Here is a 23675-nt window from a genome sequence, read left to right as displayed (position 1 = left end):
AGAATGGTCTGGGCTGGAAGGGACCTCCAAAACTCATCCAGTCCAACCCCCTCTGCAGTCAGCAGGGACATCCCCAACCAGATCAGGTTGCCCAGAGCCCTGTCCAGCTTCACCTTGAATATCTCCAGGGATGGAGCCTCAACCACCTCCCTGGGCAGCCTGTTCCAGTGTTCCACTACCCTCATGGTGCAGAACTTGTTCCTCACATCCTATCTAAATCTGCTCTCCTCTAGTTTGAAGCCATGGCCCCTTGTCCTGTCACTGCAGGCCTTTGTAAACAGTCTCTCCCTATCCTTCTTCAGGTACTAGAAGGTCATTATTAGGTCTCCTTGGAGTCTTCTCTTTTTCGCTCTTCTTTTCTACCTTCAGCTAACAGAGAGGCAAGATTTCCCAGGCAACCCAAAGCATATAGTTGTTTTCCTACCTGATTCCTCTCCTTTCATCACTGCTTGAACTCTAGGAAGCAGGAATAAATGGCTGTGGTAGAAAAACCACAGTATGCTCAAGGTGCCTGGAGGAAAAGATCTTTGCTGGCCATAGCAAACTTCGGTGTGGGGAAGAGGGATTAATAGTGGGCAGGGGTCCTTTTTGTATTTATAATGCAGTGGATAGGAGTATCCCTCTCCAAACCCTGCTTTTCAACAGCATGTCTCTAATACTTTCTTTCCTTCTAGGTCAACTTAAAGTTTTAATCATAGAATCACAGAATTGTCAGGGTTGGAAGAGACCTCAAGGATCAGCCAGTTCCAACCCCCCTGCCATGGCCAGGGACATCTCACACTACAGCAGGTTGCTCACAGCCACATCCAGCCTGGCTGCAAAAACCTCCAGGGACGAGGCTTCCGTCACCTCACCTCCCTGGGCAACCTGTGCCAGTCTCTCACCACCCTCCTGGGGAAGAACTTCTTTAATCCCCATTCAAGAGCAAGCAAAGCTGAAGAAGAACCACCAGGGAGTTTTCTGGAACAGGTGTGTGTCAGCCTTCAGTTATTTGGAATCCTCCACCAAGGAGAGAAAGCTTTTGGATTATTTTTGTGTGTGTGTCTGGGTCCAATCCAGTGCTTGCATGAAAAGCCTGTAAGTCAAACCTGGAAGTGCTAATGTGTTCTCAGCAACCCGGTTTAGAAGTGCAAGCAGAGCGACTGCTGCTGAGCAGCACTAAAGCGTTAAACAGAGATTAGCAGAGCATTACCCAAGAGAAATATTTTCTTCTTACTGCAGAATTAGCAGGCAACAAACCAGCAAGGCCCCAAAACGTTTTGGGAGAGAGCAAAGAGGAAAAGAAGAACAGGAAAAAGCGCATTAAGAAGCACCACGTTGCATCCCTTACCACTTCTTTGATCATATGCTCTCCGGGGCGGGAAGCTCTCTTCCTCCACGTCTGTGAAAAGCACCTACTGGTAGCACAGGCTTTGACTTTTGTGGGTTTGACACAGAGCTGACAGGCAACAAAACTCTGTCTAGATAACTGTACAGCCTTCACCAACCTAGCAGCCAAGGATTCATTGGGTTTACACTCTCACGGAAACACTTTCTGCTCTCACGTGGGTTTACTCCAGTTTTGCACACAAGTTGACAGCCAGCTCAACATGAGCCAGCAGTGTGCCCAGGTGACCAAGAAGGCCAATGGCATCCTGGCCTGCATCAGGAACAATGTGGCCAGCAGGAGCAGGGAAGTCATTGTGCCCCTGTACTCTGCATTGGTTAGGCCACACCTTGAGTCCTGTGTCCAGTTCTGGGCTCCTCAGTTTAGGGAAAGATGTTGAGATACTGGAAGGTGTCCAGAGAAGGGCAACAAAGGTGGGGAGGGGTTTGGAGCACAGCCCTGTGAGGAGAGGCTGAGGGAGCTGGGGTTGCTTAGCCTGTGGAAGAGGAGGCTCAGGGGAGATGTTATTGCTCTCTACAACTACCTGAAGGGAGGTTGTAGCCAGGTGGGGGTTGCAGCACCAGAACAAGAGGACACAGTCTCAAGCTGTACCAGGGGAGGTTCAGGCTGGATGTTAGGAAGAAATTCTTCCCAGCAAGAGAGATTGGCCATTGGGATGTGCTGCCCAGGGAGGTGGTAGAGTCACCATCCCTGAAGATGTTTAAGAAGAGCCTGGACAAGGCACTTAGTACCATGGTTTAGTTGATTAGATGGTGTTGGGTGATAGGTTGGACTTGATGACCTCCAAGGTCTTTTCCAACCTGGTTAATTCTGTATTCTGTATTATTCCAGCTCAAAGGGGTGATGAGCTTCAGGTGACACAAGCACTCCTCAAAAATCACCAAAGGCCTAATCCCTGCAGGCATCAGCACAAGCATGAAGATTCTGCACTCAGTGTGGCTCAAAGGGCATTTATATGTAAAAATGCAAATTCTGACCTGGATCCCCAGATCCTCTCTGCATGAAAACAGCATTAAAACAGTCTCTGGATGTCTTGAAGGCTATCAAGGCTGTCCTATAGCACATCTACTTCCATTCCCCATTGCACTACGATTCATCTCCTCTCCTAACAAACTGCTCTTTTGGACTCAACCACTCATTCTCCTATAGCTTGTTCCAAAACCTTTTCTAAAGCAATAACCCAGCTACAGATTTTGAGCTTGGAGGACTGTGAACCCAACAAGTTACAGACACCCTGGTGGTATTTCAGTCTGTGATTATCCCAGAGCAGTCTGGCACTCAGAAAGTCTCTACACTTACATAAGACTTATATAGAACTTTATATAAGGCAGAAGCCTTTATTTAATAGTTTGGGGTTTTCTTTGCATCTTGAACAATGCCTTCACTGGTTTAGAATACAGAATTAATCAGGTTGGAAAAGACCTTGGAGATCATCAAGTCCAACCTATCACCCAACACCATCTCATCAACTAAACCATGGCACCAAGTGCCTCAGCCAGGCTCTTCTTAAACACCTCCAGGGATGGTGACTCCACCACCTCCTTGGGCAGCACATTCCAATGGCCAATCTCTCTTGCTTGGAAGAATTTCTTCCTCACCTCCAGCCTAAATATCCCCTGGCACAGCTTGAGACTGTGTCCTCTTGTTCTGGTGCTGCTTGCCTGGGAGAGACCAACCCCCACCTGGCTACAACCTCCCTTCAGCGAGCTGTAGAGAGCAATAATGTCTCCCCTGAGCCTCTGGTGTCTGGTGAGCAATGTCTTCAGCTAATGTATATCTACACCATGCCCAGGAGAGGTCTGCCTTGCTCCAGCACCTGGCTGGAGGCCTCGGCAGCTCAATTTAAGGGACTCCAGCTGGGTTGAGGGTTTGTCCCATCCACATCTGCACACACAGCCTGCTGTGATGCTGGAGCAGCAGTGGTGCACAGACCCCCATTTCCCAGCCTTTACACTCTTCATGGTGTTCTCTGCCTCTTTGAGCAGGTTTTCCAAAGAGGAAAACCAGGAGAGTTGCATTACCTTTCTTTACCATTTTACACTTCCAGTCCTTAAATAGGGAACAGCTGCTGAATCTAGAGAGCAGAGAGCTTTCTGTCTTGGTTTTGGTGGCTCTTGCAGGGTTTCCCACAGAGGGTGGTGGTTGTGTCACCGAGGGCTGTGTGGAGCATTCTGAATCTGTCAATACAACAAAATGCCATCTGCATTCAGAAAGGTGGTGGTGTGCTTTTCCCTCAAGCAATATTTCCCTTCTATTAGTGGCCAGTTTTAGTGGCATGTTCACACCTCCCCCCCATTAAATTAACAAATAATCTAGGGGAGACCAGCTTCAGACAGTAAACTCTGCCTGTCTGCTGTGATGTAGGACACAGAGCACTCAGTACAGTGGCCAGCAGACCATAACACAAACATTTTTACTATGCTTAATATTTTTCTCCCCACAGTTTATAACACTTAATGGTAGTGTTCCTTCAGGGCTCAGGTTCTGGCTCGTTTGCAGCACTGCCATCAGGGTAATTTCTGTCTTCCTTCCCAGTATCCAGCATGACAAAGCAGTGTGTAATGTTTGCTATGACTTTTGAGTCCAGATCAATCAGAGGCTAACAAAAAGAAAACTTGTGGCTCAGGTTGCAAGTCCTTGTTTAAGACCAGAAGGTCTGACTGATGTGAAGTGCCAGCCCCTTCCCCTCAAATAAGGCTTCTACCAGGACACTTATTCATGCTTCCCAGCACCTGGGCACCAAAATTCCCATGAAGCTTGTACAAGCTGTTCTTGGGAAGTTCTTCTGCCTGTGGATGTCACATGTCCTTGCACTAGTGTGGGACATTGCTCTGCAACTCTTCACTCCAACCTGATTTTCATTTAGCATCTCAGCCTCTCAGTGCTTTGCCATCATTTTGATTTAATGCCTTCCATTAACTCTCCAGGAATGCTGGTCTGGTGCAGGAGGCAGCTAGAAGGCAATGCCAGCTCTAGTGTGTCTTCTTGCATCTGGATATTCCTTTCACCAAAAGATTCCCAAAAGAACTGACAATGAAGCTGTTGCAGAGTTGAATGTGCCTCTAAAAAGTTGCAAGCATCTCATCTACAGCAGGCAAAGCTTGCTGGTCTGCAGTGGCGGAGATGCTACAGAGCCAGTCTCTTCTGGAAATTGCCTGGCTCATCATCCTGGAGCAGAGTGTTTTCAATGGGCTCTGCAAGATTTCCAACAGCTCTTTTGGGGAATCAGAACTGCAACTGAATTAAATCTGGGGAAAACAGAGGCAGTGTGGGAGTCCTGCAGCTTTCCTGAGGCAGTGCTCTCTTGTCCTTGAGAGCCACTTCCTTTTCTGCCTTCATGCCACAAGATGGTTGCTGTCTACAGCCACTGGTGTTCCACAAACCTTCCTTTTCTTGCTTACCTTTTCTTACTTCCTTCACTTACCTTTCCCAAATGTTGAAATATTTATGGTATCTCTCTATTATATACACAGACAGGCATAACATATAACAGGGCTCACACTGAACAGTAGGAGTGGAGGTACACCCACCATGCTCTTGACTGCTGGAAAGCAGTAACAGATGGTAGAGCTGCCCCCACTATGAGTTTGACTTTGAACAGCATTTTACACTGCTTGAGCAATCAGAAATTCAATTCATTTTCCAGTGGCTTGACTACAGGATGGAGCTGATGAATGCTTTTTAAAAGCAGCAGTGTGGTTCCCTTTTCCTGGAGAACTGTATAAAGGTTTCTGCAGCTGCAGCCCCAAACTCTTTCATCCTAGAGCAGGAGCTGGTTGGAGTAAAGATTCCCCCTCTACTCTGCCCTGGTGAGGTTGCATCTGGAATATTGTGTCCAGTTCTGGGCCCCTCAGGTCAAGAAGGACCTCAGGGAACTGTTTGAAAGAGTCCAGCACAGAGACATAAAAATGATGAAGGCAGTGGAAGATCTTCCTTAGGAGGAGAGCCTCAGGGAGTTGAGGGCTCTGTAGCTTGGAGAGGAGGAGCCTGAGGGTGACCTCATTGCTGTTGATAAAGCTGTGCAGGGTGAGTGCCCAGAGGCTGGAGCCAGGCTCTGCTGGGTGATGCCCAATGCCAGCACAAGGGGCAGTGGTGGAAGCTGAGGCAGAGGAAGTTCCATGGAAACAGGAGGAAGATTTTTCTTCCCTGTGAGAGTGAGAAAGCCCTGGAGCAGGCTGCCCAGGGGGGTTGTGGAGTCTTCCTCTCTGGAGATACTCAAAACCTGCCCAGATGTATTCCTGTATGACCTGCTCTGTCAGGGGGGGTTGGACTGGATGATTTTTGGAGGTCCCTTCCAACCCCTAACATTCATTCTGTGATTCTTTGTTACCTCCTGGAACTGAATTGAAAGAGTGGGATACCAAGCTAAGCACCCAGTGACACAAAGAAGCATAGCAGAGCTGGAGCAGTCTGTGCTTGGAGACATTTTATCATTTAAGTGGATTGTCAAGGTCATTTACACCAGTGGATCCAGTCAGAAGATATTACATCTTCAAGGCATCAGCGCCGGAAGGATGTCCCTGTCACCCTCCCTCAGATCTCAGAATGAAACCAGCTCTTTTCAGCTTTCCTCACTTCTGCTTCAGTCCTGGAAAGCTGTAAGAGCTATTAGGCAGATTCCTGCTAGGTAGAGGTCCCAGGCTGGGGTGCTGCACTGCAGACAATCACTTCTTTGCATGGCTACTTTGCCAAGAAACAAAGAACTCAAAATGAGAGAAGCCTTCATGCTTCATTCCCCAGCTCCCCCCGCCAGGCGTTTCCTGTTGGCACTTCTTGTTCACTTTTAGCATCTTAGAGTATTTGGATAATGAAAATGCCACCCAGAATCACAGAACCTTAGGGGTCGGAAGGGACCTCCAAAGATCATCCAGTCCAACCCCCCTGCCAGAGCAGGATCACCCTGGGCAGGTCACACAGGAACACATCCAGGTGGGTTTTGAATGTCTCCAGAGAAGGAGACTCCACTTCCTCTCTGGGCAGCCTGCTCCAGGGCTCTGGCACCCTCACAGTGTAAAAGTTTTACCTTCTGTCCCCATGGAACCTCCTCTGCTCCAGTTTGCATCCAGTGCCCCTTGTCCTGTCTTTGGACATCCCTGAGCAGAGCCTGGCTCAGTCCTCCTGGCATTGCCCTGCACATCTTTATCAACAGGAATGAGGTTACCCCTCAGGCTCCTCTGCTCCAAGTTAAAGAGCTCCAGCTCCAAAATGTTTAAACAGAGCAACAAAGAAAATCTAAGCCATTTAAATCCAGAATGGGAGCGTATGACACTGCTCAAAGAACTCAAACCACGGGCTGCAAATGGAACTCAAGAGGTAACCTTCACAGTGCAGGACTGCTCCCAGCTCCAGCTGTGAGCTAGCATTAGACTGGAACTATTTCTCTGCTGTAATGATGACAGAAACACTTTTGCCATTAGACATAATATTTTTCAGAGTCCCTGGGTAGCAAAGGAGCTTTCTAAAACCAGTAGTGCATTCAGCTTCAAGCTAAACAGAATCATGGTTATTTTTCCTCCCACCTCAGGAGTGATTGCTTTGTCTTGCACCTTCACAGTCACATTGCAGCTGAACACTGGCCTCACAGATGTATTGGCTCCAGGCTAAAGACTGGAGTGGGCAAGCAGCTGATTTGAAATCAGTGCTGCTGATACTGAGGGCCAAGAGCTAGGCACACAGTGTGGTTTTCTTTCTCAGAGCCCCTCTGAGCAAAATACAGGGAAACACAGATTAAACAGAGACTTCTGAACTAAAATAAGGGAATTCTGAAAACTGGGGACAGGTGGATTATTATATGTTGAGCTTTGCCAGATAATGTGATAGCTCCTTTATCAAGTGGTTATCAGGGCAGTCCCTCTGTGCACTCTGTGAGGCTGGTAGAGCCTCAGCTTGACTCTGCTCACTCACTGACTAAGCCTGGCAAGGCAAGGAGCCACCAGAGAGGTGCTGAGGTGTCCTGTCTGATCTCCTGGAGCAACAAGGAATGGCTGAGATGTGCTCTTGTCTGGTCCCAGGCATCAACCTGTGAAACCTGGGGCAAGGCAGCAGCAGCTTTCACACCAGGTATGGGCACATTTGAGGCCAGGAATCACCATCCTCAGGAGCACCTCTATTCCCAGGAGAGTGAGTTGGCAAAGGGGAGACAGACAGACACTGCTGCCTTTTCCCAGTGGGTTCGAGCTGGTCCTTTGGCAAGCACTGGGGCAGAGCAGACTGCAGCTATCCTTAAAGCCTGTCCAGCAGCTCTAATGAAAAGTCCAACTGTAGACTGCTCAGAGCAGCTGAGGTTTAAAAGCAACAAACAAATAAATAAGCCAAAGAAGAAAACAAACAGAACTGGAGAAGTAAAACAAGCCTCCAGCTGGCAGGAAGATGATAACAACTACAGAAAGAAGCATATTCATGTCCCCCCCTCCAACCAGAAGAAACAGAGAGAGCCTTTGAGATGCCAGGACACAAAGCACCTGTTGCAAAGGGCTGGGTAGAGGTCTTTGTTGAAGCTGTATTTGCAGAGCTGCAAGTTACTAGCTTGCATTTATTAGTGGGGGTTTTTTTAAAGACCAAATTCCAGCCCTGTGTAATCCAAATGCATTCTTTGCATGTATAATTAATGCAGTCATGTAGGCAGCCAGCTCCTGTGAGCTCAGCCAGCAGAGTAGCTGCTCATGAAGCAATCAGATGCCTACCTGGTTTTTCCAGTGCAGGGTAATGTGTGTGGAAGTTTATGGCCACGCTTGGTGCAGAGGAATGAAACCACATCAGAGGCGAGGAGAGAATGACAGCCTTGATACTGTTAATGGAGTCCTGGAGTGATCACCACTTGAGGGCCCCATTATGTGGCCCTTCAAAAGGCTTTTCATCCTGCTAGCAATGTAAAGGCCAGTGTCATCTCCACACCTCCTGCTGCTAGCATCTGGAATTCACTGGGTGGCTGGATAGGGACTGCTGGCATCCAGAGCATCCACACACTCTGGACATGAAACTAAGCTTTCAGTGGAACAATTGCCAATGGCAACTAGAAGCCTAGGTAGAGTAGTCATGAAAATGTCTATGCCACATCCTGAAGAGGTGTCTTTTGAAGAGCATGCACTCGAGATCAGGGACATTTTAGGATGTCAGGCTGTGACAGGACTCGGGGGATGGAGCAAAACTAGAAGTGGATAGATTGAGATTGGATGTCAGGAAGAAATTCTTCCCCATGAGGGTGGTGAGACACTGGCACAGGTTGCCCAGGGAGGTGGTGGAAGCCTCATGCCTGGAGGTTTTTGCATCCAGGATGGATGTGGCTGTGAGCAACCTGCTGTAGTGTGAGGTGTCCCTGCCCATGGCAGTGGGGATGGAGCTGGCTGATCCTTGAGGTCCCTTCCAACCCTGACAATTCTATGAGATATGCTTGAGATTCCAGCTGGAGGGCAAGCTTTTGTGTGCAATGTCTTGAACAGTTACAAGGGAACGAGAAACATTTGTCTGCCCAAATAGAGCTGCAGACAACCTATTTGCAGCCAGATTCTGTGATTCTGTGATTGAAATACAGGGCAAAGGGAAGGTGGATATTTTGTCTTCTTGTCTTCTGCCCTCACCCTGAACATTTGATCTGGTAAGAGGCATGAGGTGCTGAGGCATCAAGCAAGGGAATAACGAGCTGGGTTAAGACCTTGATTAAGGCAATGATTCCCACTCTATCATCACTTCCTCTTGCTGCATGAATGCTAATGCAGGCTGGGTAATTACAGTCCAAAGCAATTAGTAACATTTGCTTATTGCTTGGAGAATGCCAAATGCTAAGTGTTCCTGCCTGCCAGACCCCTCATCCGCCACAGACGTCAGACAAAGCCTTGCCTCTCCCCCGTGGTTAAGAGCAGAACATTCCTACCTCAGCACCTGCCCAGCTGAGGGAATGCAGGGCTGCCACCAAGGATCCCACAGAAGTGCTGGAATAATTGTACCTTCCTACCATCCTCCCACTGGGAATTTTCAGGGCTTCATAAACACTACCCCAAGCTTGTGATTTTCCTATGATGTATAGAATCACAGAATTGTCAGGGTTGGAAGGGACCTCAAGGATCAGCCAGCTCCAACCCCCCGCCATAGCCAGGGACACCTCACACTACAGCAGGTTGCTCACAGCCACATCCAGCCTGGCTGCAAAAACCTCCAGGCATGAGGCTGCCACCACCTCCCTGGGCAACCTGTGCCAGTCTCTCACCACCCTCATGGGGAACAACTTCTTCCTAACATCCAATCTCAATCTACCCATTTCTAGTTCTGCTCTTTTCCCCCCAGTCCTATCACTCCCTGACACCCTAAATGATGGCTGTGATCAGTGTGCTTTAGGTGGGTTGGATGATAGGTTGGACGTGATGATCTTCAAGGTCTCTTCCAACCTGGTCTGGTCCATTCCATTCCATTCCATTCCATTCCATTCCATTCCATTCCATTCCATTCCATTCCATTCCATTCCATTCCATTCTTTAGAAGGACAGATCACAGAATCAACCAGATTGGAAGAGACCTCCAAGATCAAGTCCAACTGATCACCCAGCCCTAACTAATCAACCAGACCATGGCACAAAGTGCCTCATCCAGGCTTTGCTTAAACACCTCCAGAGATGCTGACGCCACCACCTCCCTGGGTAGCCCATCCCATGCTGATGAAGCCTCTTGAACCAAATGACAGAGCAAAGCAGAGACAGCTCCACTAACAGATTCCAGATGCCCAGATCCCATATGCTAGATACTGGGCTGGCTGTTACCAGAACAGCCCTACATGAGGTCCCACTTACCCCAGCAATACTCTTGCCTGCCAGTCAGTCACTAACAACTTTTCAAAGAAGAAAATGAGGAAAGATTGACTTTTCCATTTATCTTTTTTTCCACTCACACACCACATGAAAGGCATGTCACTCATAGACACCCAGTTTCCACGTGGATTACAGGCTCACAGGATGTTAGGGGTTGGAAGAGACCCAAAGAGATCATCCAGTCCAACCACCCTGCCAGAGCAGGACCACAGAATCCAGCACAGGTCACACAGGAACACATCCAGACAGGGCTGGAAAGTCTGCAGAGAAGGAGACTCCACAGCCTCTCTGGGCAGCCTGTTCCAGTGCTCTGGGACCCTCACTCACAGTGAAGAAGTTCCTCCTCATGTTGAGGTGGAACCTCCTGTGCTGCAGTTTCCATCCATTGCCCCTTGTACTATCCCAGGGTGCAGCAGAGCAGAGCCTGTCCCTGTCCCTTCTTTGCTGACACTCAGCCCTCAGATATTTATAAACATGTATTAGATTCCCTCCCAGCCTTCTCTCCAGCGGACAGGGTCCACTACCCCTTTTTAAAGTGAGAACAAAGCATTACCTTCATCTCCAGCAGCAGAGTTCCCAGCAGCCTCCCTCTCCCGGTCGGTTTGGTTGGAAACGGCGCTTCCACTTTTTGTCCTCCTTAGAACACTGAAGGCCTTGTTGATTTTCTTGAAAGATCTGCTTCTGATAGTGGAGCGTTCAAAGTGTCGAGCTGCAGCAGCAGGGAGAACCAAATCAACACAGTTCAGCAGTCCTGGGCTCCAACCACCTCCTTCCTGCAGCCCTGGGCATGTGGTGTGGCACAACAACAGCAGCAGCGCTGCCGGCACTTCTCCTCTGCGCCTCACCCCAGCTGATGCTCCCAAGGTATCCCCCCTGTATCTGGGTGCAATTAGCCTGCTTCTGTCCCTCACTCTGGAACTGCCAACTGCCCCACCTGTTGTGTCAGCCACCTGTGGGTCCGGTAGCCTGGGAGAGAATAATAGAGTCATAGAATGGTCCAGGCTGGAAGGGATCTCCAAAGGTCATCCAGTCCAACCTCCCTGCAGTCATCAGGGACATCCTTAACTAGATCAGAGCCCTGTTGAGCCTCACCTTGAATATCTCCAGGGATGGAGCCTCAACCACATCCCTGGGCAACCTGCTCCAGTGTTCCACCACCCTCATAGTGAAGAACTTGCTGCTATCCAATCTAAATCTGCTCTGCTCTAGTTTGAATCCATTGGCCCTGGTCCTGTCCCTGCAGGCCTTTGCAAACAGTCTCTCTCCATCCTTCTTGTAGTCCCCTTCAGGTACTGGCAGGCTGCTATTAGCTCTCCCTGGAGCTTCCTCTTCTCCAGACTGAACCCCCCCAGCTCCCTCAGCCTGTCCTCATAGCAGAGCTGCTCCAACCCCCTGACCATTTTCATGGTCCTCCTCTGGACCCTCTCCATCAGGTCCAGATCCTTCCTACATTTAAACCCTCCAAGAGCCCATATTCCGCCGGGAACCAAACGCTGAGGAGAAGCCATCAGGCTCTGAACCCCTTGCTTTAAGCTCTTACTCCTGTTGCGGTGGGTGCGCTGCAGGTCTGCAGGGCTGCTGGCCGCCTGGCTCTCCTCCGAGGTGGGGCTGAAGGCTGGGTTCACCAGGCCTGGCTCATCGGTCATTAAGGCGATGGCAGCAGCTGCAGAGAGCTCAGGGCCCAGGGCAGCTACTGCTAAGCTGGAGCCATGGTCTGGAGAGCAGTCTTGGGAACGCCTCTTCCGTTCCTTGGTAAGGCCATAGTGGGAGGCTCCTTTACATCTAAGGAGAAGGGAGGCAAAGGGGAACAGGGTGAGTGGCCTTTAAATGTTCACACAGTCACAGAGTGTTAGGGGCTGGAAGGGACCTCCAAAGCTCATCCAGTCCAATCCCCCTGCCAGAGCAGGAGCACCTAGGGCTGCTCTCCAAAGACAACCTCTACCTTACAGAGACCCTGCCAAGGCTCAGAATACATCTTCCTGTACCTTATTTTGTTTCATTTCAAATTTCATTTGCCTCTGTTTTCACTATGGCAGTAAAGTTTCAGCAGCTGATGTTTGAGCACCAGCCCTGTGAAAGGGCCCTCAAATGTAGACCTTTTCTATTCACACAATCACAGAATGTTAGGAGTTGAAAGGGGCATCCAGAGATCATCCAGGCCAACCCCCCTGACAGCAGGAGCACCCAGGACAGGTCACACAGGAACACATCCAGGTAGGTTTTGAATATCTCCAGAGAGGGAGGCTCCACAACCCGCCCTGGGCAGCCTGCTCCAGGGCTCTCTCACCCTCACAGGGAAAACATTTTCCCTCCTGTTTCCATGGAACTTCCTCTGCCTCAGCTTCCACCACTGCCCCTTGTGCTGGCATTGGGCATCACCCAGCAGAGCCTGGGCTCCAGCCTCTGGGCACTCACCCTTTATAAACATGAATGAGGTCATCTCTCACTCTTCTCCAAGCTACAGAGCCCTCAGCTCCCTCAGTCTCCCCTCATAAGGAAGATGTTTCACTCCCCTCATCATTTTTGTGGCTCTGTGCTGGACTCTCTCAAGCAGTTCCCTGAGATCCTTCTTGACCTGAGGGTCCCAGAACTGGACACAATATTCCAAACAATTTTCCTCTTGTTTCTATGGAGCTTTCTATGCCTCAGTTTCCACCACTGCCCCTTGTGCTGGCAAGGGCCCTTCAGAGATCACTGAGCCCAGCCCTGTGCGAAAAACAGGATAACTGAGCGCAGATCCTCAGAACAAGGCATTTGGGCCAACCTCAGACTTCACCAAGTTTGGGGAGCTCAAGGATGCTTCTAAAATAATTCCAGAGGAAAAGCTAGATCCTGACTTGACCTTCAGCAACCAAATCCTCTGTTTCTGGTGTAGAGGAACAGCTGAAAGCACAGCGCAGTAAGAGGCCAACTGCAAGCTTGCTTTGAAGCAACTTGTGGTCCCAGCTATCTGCTCCAGATTCATCCTGGACAGCAAAGGCAGGATCATGCCCGGCATTTCTTTCTTGAGACTTGCTGAAGAGAGTCACTTGAATGAAACTGAAGGTTGCTGTGCTCTTCAGGAGCCAGGGTTTAATTAAAGCTGTAAAGCAACTGAAGAGACAGAATGGCCCAAGGACACAGCACCTATGACTTTTCTCCAGCACCACTTCTGCCCAGTGTCCACCTAGTAGGGGACACTAGGGGGTCTGGAGCACAGCCCTATAAGGAGAGGCTGAGGGAGCTGGGGTTGCTTAGCCTGGAGAAGAGGAGGCTCAGGAGAGACCTTCTTGCTCTCTACAACTACCTGAAGGGAGGTTGCAGCCAGGTGGGGGTTGGTCTCTTCTCCCAGGCAAGCAGTGCCAGAACAAGAGGACACAGTCTCAAGCTGTGCCAGGGGAGGTTCAGGCTGGATGTTAGGAAGAAATTCTTCCCAGCGAAAGAGATTTGCCATTGGAATGTGCTGCCCAGGGAGGTGGTGGAGTCACCATACCTGGAGGTGTTTAAGAAGAGCCTGGGTGAGGCACTTGGTGCCATGGTTTAGTTGATGAGATGGTGTTGGGTGATAGGTTGGACTGGATGATCTCAAAAGTCTTTTTCAACCTATTCTTTCTATTCTATTCTATTCTATTCTATTCTATTCTATTCTATTCTATTCTATTCAAACCTCATTCACTGCATTAAAAAAACCAACAAAACAAAACAACCCAAACAACCCCCAAATCTGCCTTTTAATCATAGTTTAATGAGCTTGGCCTACTTTCAGTTACTATTAGCTCTTGCTTCCTAGCAAAGGCTAACTGATGACTTTCATAAGAGTGCCCTGTAGGACGAACTCACAGAAATAGCTGCAGAAACCCTTAGGGAGAGAAAGCTCTTCCTAATATATGTCATGCTCAAAAGGGGATGCATAATACATACAGTACACAAAGCTAGTGGGTTAAGTGTCAGTAAAAGAGGTAGTGTGCTCTGAAAGGAGGCCTTGGAAGAGGAATGGTTTTACTGAAGCAGTTTCTGGGACAGGAAGATGAGATGAGGACGACTCACAGAGCTCTCTATGCCAGCTCCCAGGCAGCACTTTAATAACTCTTATGATAGGTTGGGTTTTTTTGTTTGTTTGTTGGCCTTTTTTTTTTCCTTTTTATGAGAGCCAATTTAATTGAATTATAGAATTGTTAGGGTTGGAAGTGACCTCAAATATCATCTAGTTCCAACCCTCCTGCCATGGGCAGGGACACCTCACACTACAGCAGGTTGCTCACAGCCACATCCAGCCTGGATGCAAAAACCTCCAGGCATAAGGCTTCCACCACCTCCCTGGGCAACCTGTGCCAGTCTCTCACCACCCTCATGGGGAACAACTTCTTCCTAACATCCAATCTGAATCTACCCATTTCTATTTTGTTTCCATTCCCCCCCAGTCCTGTCACTCCCTGACATCCTCAAAAGTCCCTCCCCAGCTTTCCCCTTCAGATACTGGAAGGCCACAATTAGGTCTCCTCAGAGCCTTCTCCTCTCCAGACTGAACAGCCCCAACTCCCTCAGCCTGTCCTCACAGCAGAGCATCTCCAGCCCTCTGCTCATCCTCATAGCCCTTCTCTGGACACCTTCCAGCACTTCCAGATCCTTCCTGTAACAGAGGCTCCAGAACTGGACACAGTGCTCCAGGTGTGGTCTCAGCAGAGCAGAGCGGAGGGGGAGAATCCCCTCTCTGGCCCTGCTGGCTCTGCTTCTCTTGCTGCAGCCCAGGTTCTGGTTGGCTTTCTGGGGTGCAAGTGCTCACTGCTGGCTCCTGTTGAGCTTCTCATCCACCAGCACCCCCAGGTCCTTTTCTTCAGGGCTGCTCTCAAGCCAGTCCCTGCCCAGCCTATATTGGTGTCTGGGATTGCCCTGACCTTGCCCTTGGTCTTGTTGAACCTCATGAGGTTGTCATGGGCTCACCTCTCCAGCCTGTCAAGGTCCCTCTGGAAGGCATCAACATTTTTTAGCACTGCATTAGGATTTACCATCATTTATCATAATTTCCTCATACTCCTTCTGACAATTTTTTGTCTTGGAGAGGGGAAAACTCAAGCCAGCCCAAAACTGCCATCATATGAATGCAACTGTGTGAGGGCTTTGTATACCCCTCAAGGTTTGGGTGGGAATGACTGGACCAGAAGGTATTTCTGAAGCCTTCCACAAGTTAAATGAGGCATCTCAAAAAAACAACCCCAAAACAAACAAACCAACCCCCAAACAACTCTTATGGCAGAGAAGGTTGGTCAGCTCTTCCAAAAGAGCAACAAAAGCCTATTTGGGGCACCAAGTCCAAGACAAGACTGCAACAATAATCCTTTAAGACAGAAAGGAAGAGCTCTCCTGCCTCCACTCCAGCAGGCATTTTCCTACTCCTTCCTGAAAAAGAGATGTGTCTTCCTCACCCTCTCAACATCCCACACTGTGGCAGGGAGCTCTCTTTTATATTCGATAAGGAGCAGAACCAAGAAAGGCCTTTCCCTCTTGCAGCTTACCCAAACTTCTCCAACAGAGCCTTTTGTAAACCTGTCCTTGACCTCTCTCACTTGCAGAAAGGTCCAATTTACTGATCCAGCCTCAGAAGCCTCAGCAAATATTTGCTGCTCTCAAAAGACAACCTCTGCCTTACAGAGACCCTGCCAAGGCTCAGAATACAACATGTTCCTGTATCTTGTTTCATTTTATAGTTCATTCGCCTCTGTTTTCAGTAAGTTTCAGTAAAGTTTCAGCAGCTGATGTTTGGGCATCAGCCCAGTGAAAGGGCCCTCAAATGTAGACCTTGTCTGCAATCACAGAATGTTAGGGGCTGGAAGGGACCTCCAGAGATCATCCAGTCCAACCCCCCTGACAGAGCAGGAGCACCCAGGACAGGTCACACAGGAACACATCCAGGTGGGTTTTTAATATCTCCAGGGAGAGAGACTCCACAACCTCCCTGGGCAGCCTGCTCCAGGGCTCTGTCACCCTCACAGGGAAATAATTCTTCCTCCTGTTTCCATGGAACTTTCTATGCCTCAGTTTCCACCACTGCCCCTTGTGCTGGCATTGGGCATCACCCAGCAGAGCCTGGCTCCAGCCTCTGGGCATCATCCTGCACAGCTTTACCAACAGCAAGGAGGTCACCTCTCAGGCTCCTCCTCTCCAAGCTACAGAGCCCTCAGCTCCCTCAGGCTCTCCTCCTAAGGAAGATCTTTCACTGCCTTCATCATTTTTATGTCTCTGTGCTGGACTCTTTCAAGCAGTTCCCTGAGGCCCTTCCTGAACTGTGGGTACCAGAACTGGACACAGTATTCCAGATATGGCCTCAGAAGGGCAGAGTAGAGGGGGAGGAGAACCTCTCTCAACCTGCTAACCACAGCCCTTCTAATACTCCCCAGGATGCCATTGGCCTTCTTGACCAGAAGAACAGATTTCTGGCTCATGGTCAACCTTCCACCCATTAGGACCCCCAGGCCCTTTTCCTCTTCACTGCTCTACAACAGCTCAGTCCCCAACCTATCCTGCTCCATGGGGTTGTTATTTTGGAGGCATGCATGAAGATCAACATGAAGAGCAGAAATGGCTCTGCTCAGAGATTCCCAGCTCTGTGGATCCCACCTCTGCCTGGTGCCCATCTGCACTCCCCTGCCAAAGCCTTCGCTTTCTGTGGAAAGCCTGACTTGCTGCTGCTGGCTGCAGTGCAGCCACTCAGCTAATAGCCATCAATCCCCCAGCAGCCAAGAGAAGAGAGCTCTCTGGAATGTGGAGAGGGCTGACACCCTTTCAGATGTGGCTTCTAGGAGAAGACAACTCGTCATGAGACAAAGCACCAGGCACATCTCTTTCTAACTCTGCCAGAAACAGTTAAAAGAGAGGCAGAGCTCCTCATGTGTGAGCACTGAAGCTATTCCTTAAATAACTGTGGCAGGCACAAATGAACACAAATCAAGGCCTCTTTCTTCACATTAACACAGCGCCCTTGAAGCAGGGGAAAAAAAGAGACTCCCAAGCCCTCAAACTCATAACAAAATCTGCAAGAGCATCTCTTCACTTTCATTGTTTTCCTTGTGCTGACACTGCTGTGATAACAGAAAACAGAAGAGCTGACTGCCTAAGTAGAATCATATTTATAGTGTCTCAGCTACATCTTTCCATATGGTTGGATCTGGCTCCCAGAAAAAAAGAGAGATCCACAAAGCAGCTATGTGCCGCTGCTAAGTATCTCTCTCTCACTGTGATTATTAATCAGCTGCCTGATTTACAGCTGGGAAAGTGAGATACAGAATCCAGAATCAACCAGGTTGGAAAAGACCTTGGAGATGGAGTCCAACCTATCAGCCAACACCATCTCATCAACTAAACCATGGCACCAAGTGCCTCACCCAGGCTCTTCTTAAACACCTCCAGGGATGGTGACTCCACCACCTCCCTGGGCAGAACATGCCAATGGCCAATCTCTTTTGCTGGGAAGAATTTCTTCCTAACATCCAGCCTGAACCTCTCCTGGCACAGCCTGAGACTGTGTCCTCTTGTTCTGGTGCTGCTTGCCTGGGAGAAGAGACCAACCCCCGCCTGGCTGCAACCTCCCTTCAGGTAGTTGTAGAGAGCAAGAAGGTCTCTCCTGAGCCTCCTCTTCTCCAGGCTAAGCAACCCCAGCTCCCTCAGCCTCTCCTTATAGGGCTGTGCTCCAAACCCCTCAGGACACCTGATTAACACAGCCCAGGCAGAAAGTGAGCCCAGCAGTGTCTGGTGGCCAAGGTGAACTACAGATTTATGCTGCGCAGAGAGTGCTGCCCGTGCAGACCTACAGCACCAAAACAATTTGAAGGCCAAGCCTGAGAGAGAGAACCAGACATGAATAATGTCTGTGGCAGAGTTCACACCATCCCAGCACCTTCTCTGGCTGCATGCAGGAAACTCAGAAAACAGTTGCTTCTCTTTGCACAGCCTCTTTATGCAGCAGAAATGTGCTGCCCTAAGTCCTAGCCTCATGAGCTAAACACTGTGCAGTGAGAGGATAGTGGTGGCTGCTGAAACTTCACCCAGGGCTGCAGCTCTGGCTGGCATCAACTTGCCCTGTGCCCTGCTCCAGACACATGGGAGACTCTGCACTCCAGCCCTCAGGAGCAGCACATAGAATACATAGAATAAACCAGGTTGGAAGAGACCTTCAAGATCATCACGTCCAACCCATCAACCAATCCAACACCACCCAAACAACTAACCCATGGCACCAAGCACCCTGTCAAGTCTCCTCCTGAACACCTCCAATGATGGCGACTCCACCACCTCCCTGGGCAGCCCATTCCAATGTCCAATCACTCTTTCTGTATAGAACTTTTTCCTAACATCTAGCCTGAATCCCAGCTGCTGAATCCCAGCTGCTGGAGCCAGGAGATCCAAACCCCTGTGGCTGCCATGACTCGGTGCTATCATCTGCAAAACCAAGCGTGGGTCAGACTCAAGGACAAGAGAAACATTTCCACAGCATTTGCCCATTCAGATTTTACAAGGGGCTTAAAAGCAGAGATGCATTTTCCTTGCAGCATCCCTGACTCACAAAGTAAAGGAGGGGGTTGGACTAGGTGACCTTCGGAGGTCCCTTCCATCCCAGATCATTCCATGATGCTATGACTCAAATGTGAAGTTGACCTCAAGGATTTCCATTACCAAGGGTGACAAAGGGGCAAATTGTAGTGGCAGAAGATGAACAAGGACGACTGCAATGTCCCACTTCACTTTTAGTGATCTAAATGAAACATCAGGGGGAAATATATATATATATAAAAAACACCTTTGCTCTTCCAAAAATGCCCTGGTTTCCCTCTGAGTCACTGCACAGGCCACCCCTCATGCTCTCTGTCTCACAGGGCAAATAAGCAGATCTAGAGGGTGACAGTGCTCATGAGCCATCTCTGGCACAAATAAAGAGAGCAGAAGCTCTCTTTGCCAAGTTTCAGCAGTGCTTTTTCCAACTTCACTTCCACTGCACTCATGTTTTGGTGCTGCTTTTGCTTTGTTGGAGCAGCAGTGGACAGACAGCAGTGTCTGAGTGCAATTAAGAGTAATGTACACAAAGCATTCAGGATTGCCCAGGAAGAAGAAAATATTGCATAATGAGCTGCTGTCATCGCTGGTCTGGAGCTCAACCCTGATCAGGGTAGGGAAGTATGTTCCAGCTATGCCCTCAATGCAAGCAGTCTCATCCCTGTGTAATCTGGGCTCCCTGTGAGCTGGGATCAGAAGTACCAACAGTGAACATCACACCCTGGCCCTGTCATGGAAACTCTCCTGCCTGTCCTGGCACCTCTTGAGCTGTGGAAAGCCTGATGGAGAAACTGAAGCTGACTGACAAGGAGCATCCTGCACTTGCAGCCCAGAAAGCCAATCACATCCTGGGCTGCATCAAGAAAAGCATAGCCAGCAGAGCCAGGGAGGGGATTCTCCACCTCTGCTCCACTCTGGTGAGACCACACCTGGAGCACTGTGTCCAGTTCGGGAGCCTCTATTACAGGAAGGATCTGGAGGTGCTGGAAAGTGTCCAGAGAAGGGCCATGAGGATGAGCAGAGGGCTGGAGCTGCTCTGCTATGGAGACAGACTGAGAGAGTTGGGGTTGCTCAGTCTGGAGAAGAGAAGGCTCTGAGGAGACCTAATTGTGGCCTTCCAGTATCTGTAAAGGGGGCTACAAGCAAGCTGGGGAGGGACTTTTGAGGATGTCAGGGAGTGATAGGACTGGGGGGGATGGAACAAAACTAGAAAAGGGTAGATTCAGGTTGGATGTTAGGAAGAAGTTATTCCCCATGAGGGTGGTGAGACACTAGCACAGGTTGCCCAGGGAGGTGGTGGAAGCTTCATCCCTGGAGGTTTTTGCAGCCAGGCTGGATGTGGCTGTGAGCAACCTGCTGTAGTGTGAGGTGTCCCTGGCCATGGCAGGGGGGTTGGGAATGGATGATCCTTGAGGTCCCTTCCAACCCTGACAGTTCTGTGATTCTATGATCCTGGATAATCTGATGCTGATAACCTCATTTGCGAGAGCCTGATGGGAGGAGGCTCCTGCTGTGCTGTGGCTGGGATTGAGAAGGGGGATTTGAACTGGAAAGGTTGACTCACAAGGAAGTGTTGGCAGTTTCTGCCCCTCAGGAACCATTTGCAGCCTGTGCCCATCAGTAGTAGCTGTAGCCCAAACAATTCAAATGCCAACCATATGGATTTCAGGCCAAATGCCTAAACTCTGTAGCTTTCTGAAACTCCATCACAAGGAAGTGAATTGACTTGCTCTGTTCTCAGGCACCAACTCTCTTGATCTTATTTTTGCCAACACTACACTGGAACTGGAGCCATACATGAAAAAATGAGGAGGCACATAAAGCCCAACCAAATGCCATATAATAGTGCCACAGTACATTGTAGGTTGGAAGGGACCTCCAGAGACCATCTAGTCCAACGCCCTGCCAGAGCCGCATCACCCTGCTGTAGTCAGCATCTCTGGCTAGAAGTGTCCTGCCTCCCCTAAATCTTCCTCAATATTCATGAAGAAAGGGATAAGCCATTTAAAAAGCAAAGCTTAAAGTCCTGGATGACAGTTTCCAACCACCATTCACTGAAAGGCAGGCTGCAAAAACCTTGCCTGAGCATGCAGCTAGGAGCAAGCTGCTCTCTGCACCTGCCTTTGAATTTCCCAGCGCCAGCAACCTTTTCAGAGCCTCACCACTGCTGCTCTGTACTCTCTGTACCCTGGTGTTGGTGCACCTGGGTATCCTCTCCCTGCTGATCTCCCAGTGCTGGGGGTGGGGAAGGCTCATTTATCACCTAAGCAGGAAGCTGTCCCAGTTACTACTGCTCTTTCCCATCAATAATCCTATAAACAAAACCCTTTTAGAGACAGCTTCCTGACACCTGGGGTGGCAGGGCTGGCTGGCAGAGAGGCCCTGGACCAGCAGCTTCATCCCTGCTGCTCTGGAAGGGTTGAGGATGAGCAGTTCTGCCCTGTGCTTCCATAAACACCGCTCTGCTCCGTGTCAGCACCCAGATAGCTGTGAGAGAAGGTCAGCTGAGGCAAATGGCTTTCTCTGTCTAGCTGTCAGAAAGATTTCCTCATGTTATTTCTCCCCACTGTCAACCACAGGCCTTTGCTCAAGCATAAACATGCAGCAGATTTAGTGGCTCTGGATTTCTGTATTACTACTCTATAAATATTTACAAAGGTCCTCCTAACATTTAGGTCTTTAAGCTAAAGATATTTAGCTTCAATATTTTCCCACAAGATAAGAAAAAACCTCACAAATATAAATTTTTTTTCCCCCAGTTGAATTACTGCACATCACAGAATCAGACAGGATGGAAGAGACCTCCAAGATCATCAAGTCCATGACCCAATCCTATCCAATCGACTAAACCACGGCACCAAGTACCTCATCCAGGCTCTTCCTAAACACCTCCAGGGATGGTGACTCCACCACCTCCCTGGGCAGCACATTCCAATGGCCAATCTCTCTTGCTGGGAAGAATTGCTTCCTAACACCCAGCCTAAACCTCCCCTGGCACAGCTTGAGACTGTGTCCTCTTGTTCTGGTGCTGCTTGCCTGGGAGAAGAGACCAACCCCCACCTGGCTACAACCTCCCTTCAGGGAGTTGTAGAGAGCAAGAAGGTCTCTTCTGAGCCTCCTCTTCTCCAGGCTCCATCCACACCCCTCTCCTTCCTACCCACACAGCACCTAGCTGAAGTGCAAAAGGCTGTGTCAGACTTTCTCCACTTCATTCCTCCCCAGATGCAGGACCCTGCAATTGTCCTTAATGAACTTCATGAGGTTTGACTGCACCCAGCTCTCAGCCTGCCCAGATCTCACTGGATGGCAGCACAGCCTGACAGGTGTCAGCCCCCCAGCCCAGGTTTGTATCATCAAGAACTTACTGAGGGTCCTCTTAATCTCCTCTTCCAGGTTGTTGATAAAGATATTGAACAAAACTGGACCCAGTTCTTCAGAGGTGCTGATAATCACAACTGACGCTGTGGCTTCACCTTCTGTTTCCTGTTCCCCACTTTTACAGTACCACAGAACATTAGAGGTTGGAAGAGACCTCCAGAGATCATCCAGTCCAACCCCCCTGCCAGAGCAGCATCACCCAGGGGAGTCCACACAGAAATGCATCCAGGGGGGGTTGGAAAGTCTCCAGAGAAGGAGGCTCCACAACCTCTCTGGGCAGCCTGCTCCAGAGCTCTGCCACCCTCACTGTAAAGAAGTTTCTCCTCATGTTGAGCTGAAATCTTCTATTTTCAAGGCTTTCAGGGGTGCTGGCAGCACTGAATTCACAATACAGAATTAACCATGTTGGAAAAGATCATCCAGGCCAACCTATCACCCAGCACCATCTAATCAACTAAACCATGGCACCAAGTCTCTCATCCAGGCTCTTCTTAAACACCTCCAGGGATGGTGACTCCACCACCTCTCTGGGCAGCACATCCCAATAGCCAATCTCTCTTGCTGGGAAGAATTGCTTCCTAACATCCAGCCTAAACCTCCCCTGGCACAGCTTGAGGCTGTGTCCTCCATAGAGAAAGACCTTTGAGTGCTGGTGGACAGCAAGTTCCCCATGGAACAGCAATGTGGCCTTGTGGTCAAGAGAGCCAATGGGATCCTGGGGTGCAGCAAGAAAAGTGTGGACAGCAGGGATAGGAAAGTTCTTCTCCCCCTCTGACCTGCCCTGCTGAGACCACAGCTGCAATCCTGTGTCCAGTTTTCGGCTCCCCAGTTCAAGAGAGACAGAGACCTGCTGGAGAGAGTTCCAAGGGAAAGCTACAAGGATGCTTAGGGGACTTGAGCATCTCCCCTGGGAAGAGAGACTGAGAGGCCTGGGGCTGTTTAGTCTGGAGAAGAGAAGGCTGAGAGGGATCTGATCAATGTCTATCAACAGCTGAGGGGTAGGGGTCAAGTGGAGGGGGCCAAGCTCATTTCAGTGGTGCACAGGAATAAGTCAAGGAACAACAGGTTCCAGCTTGAACATAGAAGGTTTCAGCTCAACATGAGGAGAAACTTCTTGACAGTGAGGGTGCCAGAGCCCTGGAGCAGGCTGCCCAGAGAGGTTGTGGAGTCTCCTTCTCTGGAGCCTTTCCAACCCCACCTGGATGCATTCCTGTGCAGACTGCCCTGGGTGATGCTGCTCTGGTAGGGGGGTTGGACTGGATGATCTCTGGAGGTCCCTTCCAACATCTAACATTCTATGATTCTATGATTTAAGCCCACTAATCCTGTTCAAGTGCTGTATGAAAGCCCTAAAGTACTAAAAATAATCCTCTTGACTTCAGTGAGGTGGAGTTTGATGAAAACTTCACCAGATGCTTTCATCAACTTCCAGAATGGCACCATTTGCTGTACAATACACTTAAGACCTTTGTCTATGCAACACAGTTAAGAGCTTTATCTAAGGAACACACTTAAGAGCTTTACTCCTGAAGAAGAATAAAACTCAAACACTGTTTCAAAAGAAAGTCAGAAAACACAAATCAGAAAGA

At 49.4% G+C, this 23675-nt stretch overlaps 1 protein-coding gene across 1 annotated transcript in view; it reads right to left on the bottom strand.

The window, feature by feature from the left end:
* Nucleotides 1-23675, bottom strand: part of LNX1 (ligand of numb-protein X 1) — an 83863-nt gene that overhangs the window by 38284 nt on the left and 21904 nt on the right. The window contains exons 2-3 of the mRNA XM_054163424.1: nt 11726-11967; nt 10739-10894 (exon numbers count right to left, since the gene is read on the bottom strand). Coding sequence (XP_054019399.1) covers nt 10739-10894; nt 11726-11967 — 398 coding nt within the window. The remainder of the gene's footprint in view (nt 1-10738; nt 10895-11725; nt 11968-23675) is intronic.

The sequence above is a fragment of the Dryobates pubescens genome, chromosome 1 (assembly GCF_014839835.1).
Source record: "Dryobates pubescens isolate bDryPub1 chromosome 1, bDryPub1.pri, whole genome shotgun sequence".
In the NCBI taxonomy this organism is placed as follows: Eukaryota; Metazoa; Chordata; class Aves; order Piciformes; family Picidae; genus Dryobates; species Dryobates pubescens.
Note: the sequence above shows the minus strand (reverse complement) of the source record. Positions and strands in the feature narration are given on the sequence as shown.